The 10764-nt window shown below is 48.5% G+C and overlaps 1 protein-coding gene across 1 annotated transcript in view; it reads left to right on the forward strand.

Moving 5' to 3' along the window:
• ANKRD53 (ankyrin repeat domain 53) overlaps window positions 1–10094 on the forward strand; it is an 86463-nt gene extending 76369 nt beyond the window's left edge. Inside the window, exon 6 of the mRNA XM_078677194.1 lies at window positions 7911–10094. Coding sequence (XP_078533320.1) covers window positions 7911–8693 — 783 coding nt within the window. The 3' untranslated portion in view covers window positions 8694–10094. The remainder of the gene's footprint in view (window positions 1–7910) is intronic.
• The last annotated feature ends 670 nt before the right edge of the window (window positions 10095–10764 follow it).

A 10764-nucleotide genomic window follows, 5' to 3' on the forward strand; every position in this document is an offset into this window, starting at 1 on the left:
AGCGACCCTTGACCCTGCTTGCAGGTTAGGCCGCTCCCGTCACCGCACAGCACCACTGTGTGTCTGTGCCCTACTGCTGCCGTCTCTGTAAGTTCGCCGCTCCCCTTGGCTCTGCCATTACTCTTGCCTGCTCCTGTGTAATTGCTTGCCTCTGTCAATTGTTGCCTGATTATTGTATTTTGCCTTTTTGCCTCTTTTCCTGTTAATTGTATTTGCCTTCTTGCCTGTTAATTGTAATGGCCTTTTGGCCTTTTCGCCTCTCTGTTCTGTTGCCCTTCTTCCCCCTTGCCTTCTGTATCCCATTTTTCCTGCCGCTGCTAACCTGAGGCCCCGCCCCCCCAACTCGCCCATTCAGCGCCCCATTCCCACCTCACAGCTGCTCCTCCCTCCCACCTCCCCTTATATGGCGGCCGCTGCGCGGACGCGCCGCTGGTGTGCCGAACGCGAGCCAAAGGCAAGCCCTTCTGCGCCCGTCTGCGCCTGGACCGCGCCCAGTGCCAGAACCCCTGGCCCCCGTGAACGCCACACCTGCGTCCGGGCCGCCCCATAGCACACCCAAGGACCCTTCACCTGCCGGAGTTGCAGCTTCACCAGCATTCATTCCACAACTCCACCCACCGTGAAAGAACTCAACCACCTCAACTGCATCCTCCTCAACACCCGCTCCGCCCGCAAACACGCCATTGAACTCTGGAACCTACTGGACTCCACCTCCCCAGATATCACCTTCCTGACCGAAACCGGGATGAACCCCTCCCTGGCACATGACATCGCCATAGCCATCCCCGACAGCTACAAGATCACCCGCAGGGACCGCACCAATGGAACAGGAGAAGGAATCGCTATTGTCCACAGGATCACTCTCAGAATCTCGACCAGCACCGACGACACACTCCGCCCCACCGAACACCTGCACTTCCAGATCCACACCGACCCCAACACCACCCTCTGAGGAACCCTCGTCTACAGACACCCTGTACCCCTACCACAGTTCTGCGACTCCCTCGCCTCCACAAACTTCATCCTCCTCGAGGACCTGAACTTCCAGCTCGAGAGCAACAACGACACCAACTCCACCACCCTGATCGACAACATTGCCAACCTCTGACTCAGACAGCTCGTCTCAACACCCACCCACTCCGCCGGCCACACACTTGACTCTATCCTCTCCACAAGCTCCAACGTGGCCTTCAGCCACACTACCGCACTCCATTGGACCGACAATCGCTGCATCCACAACACCTTCCGGAAACCCACCACGCACCACCTCACCCAACAGATCCTCCGCAGCTGCTGGTCCAAAGTCACGGAAGACAAGCTCACCTCCACCCTCGCCCAGAGTCCACCTGCTGATCCCACTGATCCCGACACCGCCGCCCGCAACCTCAGACAGTGGATCGAAGACTGCGCCAACACTCTCGCCCAATCAGGAAACCCGCCAAGCATGAAAGCAAGCTGGTTCACCGAGGACCTCCAAGCATCCAAGCAAGACGGCCGAAAACTTGAGAAGAAGTGGCACAGCGAACAGACACCAGACAGCTAAGCGGCCCACAAGAACGCCACCCGCAGACACCATCAGCTCATCAGATCCGCCAAAAGGACCTCCTTCAAAGACCGCCCAGACAACAACGCACACAACAGCAAAGAGCTCTTCAACATCGCAAAGGAACTCTTCAACCCTATCTCCAACACCAATGACATCCCACCTTGACAAGACGTGTGCGACTACCTCGCCACCTTCTTCCATCTCAAGATCGCAGACATCCACGACAGTTTCATCGTCTCGACTAACCCGACAACCACTGAGACCTCTGTCCCCACGACCACCATCAGCACCAACCTCCTGCTTTCTTGGGCCAACATAAACGACGCCGACACCATCAAAACCATGAACACCATCCTCTCGGGCTCTCCATCAGACCCTTGCCCACACCACATCCTCAACAAAGCCAGTGCCACCATTGCACCCCATCTCCTGAAAGCCATCAACATCTCCTTCGAGACGGCTACCTTCCCGGAGAGCTGGAAGCATGCCGAGATCAACGCCTTACTGAAGAAACCCAAGGCTGACCCCAAAGACCTCAAGAACTACTAGCCCATCTCCCTGCTCCCATTCCCGGCAAAGGTCATCGAGAAGACCGTCAACAAACAACTGACCCGCTATCTCCAGGAGAACAGCATCCTGGACTCATCCCAGTCCGGGTTCCGCAGCAACCACAGCACCGAGACTGCCCTCATCGCCGTCACTGATGACATCAGAGCCTTGCTGAACAAAGGCAAGACCTCGGCCCTCATTCTCCTGGACCTATCAGCCGCCTTCGACACGTCTGCCACCGTACCCTACGCACACACCTCCACGACGCTGGAATCCAGGACTAGGCTCTAGACTGGACCACCTCCTTCCTCTCCGGCAGAACCCAGAGCGTCCGTCTCCCCCCCTTCCGCTCCGAAGCCACAGAGATCAACTGCAGCGTACACCAAGGCTCGTCCCTCAGTTCGACATTGTTCAACATCTACATGGCACCACTCGCCCATGTCACCCAACTGCACGACCTCAACATCACCTCCTACGCCGACGACACCCAGCTGATCCTCTCCCTCACCAAGGACCCCCTCACCGCCAAACCCAACCTCCACAAAGGAATAAAAGCCATTGCCGAATGGATGAAGATTAGCCGCCTGAAGCTAAACTCGGACAAGACAGAAGTCCTCATCCTTGGCTCCACTCCCTTGGCCTGGCATGACTCCTGTTGGTCGACCGCACTGGGAACAGCACCAACACCCACCGACCATGCATGCAACCTGGCATTCATCCTCTACACCACCCTCTCCATGACAAAGCAGGTGAACCCCGTCTCATCCTCCTGCTTCAACACCCTCCGCATGCTCCGCAAGATCTACAGGTGGATCCCCACTGATACAAGAAGAACGGTTACCCAGGCTTTCATCAGCAGCAGATTGGACTACGTAAACGACCTCTACGCAGGAGCCCCGGCCAAACTCCTGAAACGACTACAACACATTCAGAATGCCTCCGCACGCCTGATCCTCGACATCCCTCGTCGCAGCCACATCACACCCCACCTGAGAGACCTACACTGGCTCCCCGTCAACAAGAGGATCACCTTCAAGCTCCTCACCAACGCACACAAGGCACTTCACAACACTGGACCAGCCTACCTCAACAGCCATCTTACCTTCTACACCCCAAGCCGCCAACACCGATCGCAGACCTCGCCCTCGCCACAGTCCCCCACATCCGAAGAACGACCTCCGGCTGCAGATCGTTCTCCCACCTCGCCGCCAAGACCTGGTACACTCTCCCCATCCTCCTATGACAGACCCAGGACCTGCTAACCTTCAGAAGACTACTCAAGACCTGGCTATTCAAACAGTAGCAGCACCCCCCCAGCACCTTGAGACCCTCATGGGTGTGTAGCGAGCTTACAAGTGTTTTGATTGATTGATTGGGTATTGCTGTGGATGTTCCACCGCAACACCCATTGATTTTGAGGCTGCCCCCTGTTTACAAGGGTGACGTAAATAGGAGGCTATGCCAACATTAAAGCCAGGGAAAACCTGCTCTTAAACAGGCAAAACGAGGAAAAATGCTTTATTTCTCCTTGTTTTTGCTGTTTCCATGTGTGCTGCATTCGCAAATGATTGTTTATGTGCAGGAAAGTCCTTTGGGCATATTTACAATAAAGTGGCAAAAAGTGTCGCTAAGCAAAGAAGGCTAACGAAACGCTCCATCACTTTAGAAACGCAGAGCTGCACCATGTTTACAAGAATATGGTGCAGCTCTACGTTTCCCCCTGAGCCTAGAGCCAACACAGGCACCCTTGCACCATAGTGTAAGGGTGTCTGCGTTGAGGAGAAGATTGTTTACATGTAGGAAGGCCCTTCCTGCACATAAACAATCATTTGCGTTTTACTTTTTCCATGTGTGCTGCACAAAGCAGCACACATGGAATCAGCAAAAGCGAGGAGAAATAAAGCATTCGTCCTTGTTTTGCCTGTTTAAGACCAGGGTTTCCCTGGCCTTCATTTTTGCGCTGCCTCGTATTTACATCATCCTTGTGAATAAGGGGTAGCGTCATAATCAATGGGTGTTGCGGTAGCACGCCCACCGCAACACCAATTACCCTCCCCTTTCAAGTTAAGTACAGTCTTAAAGGGTGCCTTAAGTACAAGGCAGTATTAAGCCACATTAAGTGGCTTAATGCTGCCATGTCGATAAGGTGAAGTCCCTATCGCCAGCACAACCTCACTAACAGTGCCCCCTGGTCTTAAACAGGCAAAACGTTTTTGCTGTTTCCATGTGTGCTGCACTCATAGAAAGCACAAAATGCCATTGAATATTGTTGTGCAGGAAGGGTCACCTTCCTGCACATAAACAATCAATGGGTTTTGCTGCTATTTTCCCCCCCAAAAATAAAGTTTTGCAACTTCTATGTGGTGCTGCATTAAACAACTCACATAGAAGTTTCAAAACGCCATGAATGATTGTTTATGTGGAGGAAGGGGGACCTTTCAGCACTGTGGTGAAAGGGTGTCTGCGTTGGCGCTAGGCAGCTGCACTCAACACCAGCGCTAAGGGGTGCTCCGCATTCTTCTTTTTTAAAAATCTTTTTTATTAAGAGAATCAACATAAAAACATTACAACCAAAACAAGTGCAGTGCAATGTAGTCATCAACATTTTCGTGTAATCGCAATATACTAGTACAATGAAGACAAATCATAGCACATGGTCTACAGTGCAATCACAGGTATCATAGTTCCCATTATATTTGAAACATTAAATGTCCTCATTATCGATCACCGATGAAGGAGGGTCACTGAAAGGGGTACATAGCAAACCTCTACTCTTATTCCAAGGGCCCCAGATTTTCATCCATTTATGCGGGTATCCCCTGCTCTCGTAGATAACCCTCTCCTCTTGCCTACACCAATCCATGTCTGACTCCCAGTCAGTGTATCTTGGCTTGACCCTCCATTCCATGTTCTGGCTATATTGCGCTTCGCCACCATGCAGCCCAAAGTATCCCACAACTTCTCAGTTCGGGACAAATTGTTGGTTTCCCAGATATTTAGAAGACAAAGCCGGGGGAGACATCTATGGGTGCTTTAGTTATCCGGGACATAACAGATATAACCTTTCCCCAGTATTTCCGGAGGATCGGACAATCCCACCATTGGTGTATGTAGGTACCGGTGAGACCGCATCCTCTGGGACAGGCCGGGGTGTCTGGTACCCCCATTTTGATATAAACTGAGCTAGTATAGTAGGCTTGGTGGAGTAGTTTAAGTTGAATGAGTTTGAAACAGGACTGGATCGACATCTCGCTGGGAGAAGCCAGGGCTTTCTGCCAGTCGTCGTCATCCAAGTCCCCTATGTCATCTACCCATTTTGCACGTGTTTTCTCATGAGCATCTGGCGTGTTATTCAGGATTTTACGGTAAGTTAATGAGATTACTTTTTCCTGAAGGTAATCGTCCAATAGCTTATCTTCTAGGGGCAAAGAGACCAGCAAGTCTGTTCCTTTAGGGATCGCTTTATGTAAAGGTTGCTCCACATTCTTGTGAATACGGCACATCCCTGCATTTTCAGAATGGAGAAGCATGGTGTTAGCAATGTTTGCCTAACGCCACGCTTCTCTATTTTGTTGTAAATATGTCACTTTGGGTCATCGTTTTATGCGTACTTGCACATCATTTTACTATTCAACAATGATTTTTTAGCTTACTGATGAACCATTTACTACATTGAACAAGAACTGTGCACTGCTCAATGTTTTTTTTAACACTGATGACCGGGATTTTTAATATTATGTTTATTTATGTGGATATGTTTTATGATGTATGTGGTTGTATGGATCTTGAATCCGAAATAAACTTTTTTGATAATGTTTCTTAAATATACGGATAAGGAGTTTCTCTCTACATGTGTGGCCAGTGTTTAGCTTAAACTTTTTGTCCAGCTACACCCCGCCTCGCATGCCAGACCCCACTGGTGAAATCGGATTTAGGAGGCCTCTCTTAACGAGGGCAGACCTCCGTGTGTACTATTAGAAGTGGCCTTGTGGTGGATTCACCGCCACCATTGATTGTGCACTTGCGGAGCTGCTGAAGGTTCCACTGGGAAAAACCAAAGGTGGTGATGGACGGAGCGTTGACAATACAAACACTCACCCCCAGTCAACTGATCTGGGTTTAATCCATCACCGTTCTTTAGCTCACTCCGCCACCCCAATTCAGACATGGCCATATGCAAATCAGTCTGACCCTGTGCCTCATGGGAACAGTCCAGCCCGAACTGCCAAGCCATGTTTTCCCTGGACCGGAATCAAGCTTCCCAGGACCGGTTTCTGGCATTACAGCCGTCTTCAGCCGGGCTAGCCTGACTCCAGTGGCAAAGTGAGCAAGGGACTCACGTCTGAGCATACCCTGCCAACTTAGGGCGAACTGGAGCATTATAAGTGGTAGCACCACCTCGAAGGCATACATTAGGAGTGCTTAAGACATTACAGTGGGTCAGGTCAGCCGTGGTCCGTGCAGGTAACAGCGGTGGGGCCATGGGGGGGGGGGGTCGGGGGGAATTTCAAGGGAAGTTGCAGAGGGAAAATTTAATAAAAAATTCATTTTCCCTCTGCATCGTCCATCGAAATTCCCCCCACACAGCCCCAGCACCCCACCGCTGTTACCTGCTCGGACCGCGGCTGGGTCAGGTAAGCTGTGTAAAACAGCGGGTATAAAATTAGGGACAACCTGGGAAATTTTAATACTCCGATTCTGATAGTAATTTCTCATTTCTAAGGGGGAACTTTGGGTCCCGCCTTTAGTACCTGTTAACTAGTGCTAACTCTGTCCTCTGTAGGTACCAGTACCCTTAGTTTTAGTAACTCCGGGAGGCTGAGTAACCGGGTGACACCCTGGGGCACTCAGAATGAGGCCCTCAACAGGCACAGGGACCACCAGTTTGGCAGAGCTGTACCTCTTACCAGTGTATAGTGGAGCAGCTGTCCCTTCCAAACTCTAACAGGTCCCCTGAGCCTACACCTTTTCATGAGAAGATTTCATTTGCAGCTGCACTTCCCTTACAAATGTACCCGCTTAGAGACAGGTTTTTGTTAGACCTGGATTTAAGCTCTAGAGATGGGCACATAACAGTGAATATGCGATCAAATCCCGCATTCTTTATCTCCGCGGGGAATCACAACGCGGTCGTTATCACGACTTGTGGAGTAATGGTATGCGGAATCACAACGTGGTCGTGATAACGACCGCGTTGTGATTCTCGGCGGGGATAAAGTTTCGTTGTTACCGTTGTTTACCCATAACAGTGCCTCCCTCAAATCCAGATGTATGAATTAGAACTCCAATTCTGTAAATAATAATTATTATTATTAGTATGATTACTATTATTAGGCTGTAAACACAACCTGGTTTTAATGCATGCTGATGCACAGCATGGTGACACCACACAGCAAACTGTTCCCTATTTGATGATAAACGTATCACTGAACAGTGGCGGTTCGTCCTCTAAGGCGAAGGAATGTTGCTCCACTGCTGCAAAGCAGTGAAAGAAAAAACAAATACAATGATAATAACTTGAGGTTATTATCATTGTATTTGTTCCTGATGCGCGGCTTTAAGGGGCGGGCGGGTCGGGCTGCTCTTAGTGCAGAGAAGGAGTGATTTGCCCACTCCAAGTGTATAATGACTGTTTGGCCGGCCCTCTGCCCAAAACTTCATGATAAGTCGATAAAGTATGTTTTCCTTTCAAATAAATGAGTCTCTTAAGGTTGCAGGCTTTATAGTTTGAATTCCTCTTCCTATAGACCAAAGCGAATTGGTGTATAACCCATGATAATTTACAATGCCATTGACTTATCTGCTTTTGTTACAGAAAGAACAAGACCTTTTCTGCCAGATGGCTTTCTGTGATTGGCTGGAGAATAAGCGCTTTGAAGAAAAGTGTAAGAAGGCATCCTTGGAAGCTGGACTTTCTCCAGACACAGACGCCCACGACCCACGCAGAACTAAAAAAAGGCGTGGGATCATCGAAAAACTGCTGCACAAAGCCGAGGAGTATCAAAGAGAAGTCGTGGTGCTTCCTTCACCTGAGCCTCAGAAGGAGGAAACTGCTTCTACAAGTAAGTCTCCAACAAAAGGTAAAAGTCCACCACATCCAGTAGTACCCGATAAGAAGGCGGCAGAGAAGAAGACGCCAGAGAAGAAGACGCCAGAGAAGAAGACGCCAGTCAAAGAAGATCTGAAGGAAAAGATGTTTTTTGAGGCCACACCGCGTACAGGTTCTGGCCTCAAGAAGGAAATCACTCTGGAGGATCTGAAAGATTTTGACTTTGGATCCTATCTGTCCTACACCAAAGATATGTTTGATAAACCGAATATTCAACTACTCAGGGGGGGAAGCATCGCCCCACCAACCAAGTTAACCAAAGACGAAATGAGGAGAACAATTGTGCCAACGGCTGCATTGCACAGAATAAAAATGCCAGAGGAATTCAAGGCAAAACACATTTTTGACGTCAAGCGGAAACGAATGCCGGCTCATGGATTTAGACAGGAGTCGGAGGTGGGAATGCACCTTCGTGAAACCTTAGACCCATCTGGCCTGGGTGCAGGCGAGCCCAGGCCCTCCTCCACAGCAAGTTACTGTAGTAGCTAGGAACATACAGAAGCGTTGTGAAGAAGTGTCAGATAGTAGCCTAGCTACCAGCCAATTGGTGTATGAGTTCAGGTAAAATACACAGACAATAATTACTATGGGTGAAGTAGTATCTTGTCCCATTTTGTTTGAGAAGTAAGGCGGTGATAATGAGTTCCTAAGGGTGCAGTGTTTTCTGCGGCAGCTGTCCTAAACTGTGAAATAATGTAAGATCACAAACTAGGCAGATTTTTAAAACATATGTGTTTTTTATATTTTAAAAAATTACAAAAGGACACAAAGACCCATGCTAAAGAGTGTGAACATGATGTTTAGAAAGTACAATAAAAAGGTCAAAAACATAATAAATATACATTTTATTGATTTTATAAGAAACAAATAAACATATACTAGCTAAGCATTAGATAGTAATTCTGGAGTTAATCATACATCATAACATATCTTCAAGTAATGAAACTGGGCAGCACATTCATAATCAAGGTACAATCCCCCACATAGCCATAGATGTTAATATTTTATGGAGAAGGCGGTTCCTTTGCCTCTCCTTGTCCGGTAGTGCAGTCAGTTCCGTCCAATCACGTAGATATTCTGTTAATTTATCATCATTGTATACTCTTGCCGTAAAGATCTGTTCCACCACCACCTATTTTCTGTGGTGACATAAGTACCCATCAAAGTACAGGCTTGAGGTTTGCAGCCAACTCTTTCCTGGAAGAGGGGAAAGCGATACCGCGTACATTTGGTGCAGGCCACGTAGACACTGATTCAAGGAGGCTGAGATTTTAATGCGTTACCTCACAGCCACAGGACTCTTCCACCATCAGGAATAGTCAGATCATGTATATAGAATCTGCATGTCGTTCAAGGTACCTGGGACAGCTGTCTGTATGAGATGGATAAACATTTTACAATTTTACAAGGGCAAAGTAGGTTCTGTGTCTGGAATTATATTGTGCGTAGTAATATCGAGCGGTGTTACAGTTGCTACAGTTTTGTTATAGCTAAGTCTTCTATTCCATTCCGTTCAGTATAGTATCTGCTCCCGGACATCTTTGCAACTTGGCTCGACCATCCATCTTGTCTCAGGGTGATCTGTACAGAGCTTGTTGTAAAGCATCAAGATAGCTACCACCCGTGGGGAAAAATACTGCGCTTAACATCCGCCGACTACATGGGGTGCTAGGCAGAGTAGACACTATACGAGCGCATTCGGCAATACTATCGCTAGATTCCTGTAAGGCTTTCGACATGGTCGAATGGCCATATCGATTTGCAGTCCTTGGCATTGCTCTGATTATTGCATGCAGACACACTGGCGCAGATGGTGGTGAATAGTATTTCACAGATCCTACCTGTCAAGTAATACCTTAGTGAAAATGGAAATAGCGTTAGATTCCAAGTGTGGTAGAGGTTGTGGGCGGGAGGGATATTTATATCATTTTCTATGGGACAGCCCAGAGATTAGGACCTATTGGGAAGTTACAATACAGTGCATACAAGGGGTGTGTGGGGTAGACTTGCAACCTTCACCTGAATGTTGTATTCTCAACGCATGCGATGATGCAGACCTCAACTGCAAAGAACGACTCTGGGCAACTATGGGGGCAATGATTGCTAAACAAAATGTGGCCCAGAGATGGGGGACATCAGCAGCGCCAACACTATCAGAATGGAAGAAAGACATGGACTGGTGCATGGTGGCAGAGAAATCTGTATATGAAAGGGGATGCCCTAAGAAATGGGAGCAGATTTGGGGAAAATGGAATACTTACAGACAGAACATATGCATCCCCCTCCTCCATGTTTGGGGGCATGGCGCCGGGAGTGGCCGGCTGGGAACAACTGGATAGTTAAACCTGAAATAGGATATAAGATCAAGAGCGGGACAATTGCAATACTCTGCTGTATTGATACTCTATATGCACTTGGCTGCTTGCAACTGATTTATTTTGATGTGATGCTTTATACTATGTTTAATAAAAAATACATGTAAAAAAAGAAGGCTATCACCCCTCACCTGGAAGTGAAATTACATTAACCTCAAGTGTCCTCCAAAGGACACCCTCCCACA

This window comes from Lissotriton helveticus, chromosome 2_1, assembly GCF_964261635.1.
Source record: "Lissotriton helveticus chromosome 2_1, aLisHel1.1, whole genome shotgun sequence".
NCBI classification, from domain to species: Eukaryota; Metazoa; Chordata; class Amphibia; order Caudata; family Salamandridae; genus Lissotriton; species Lissotriton helveticus.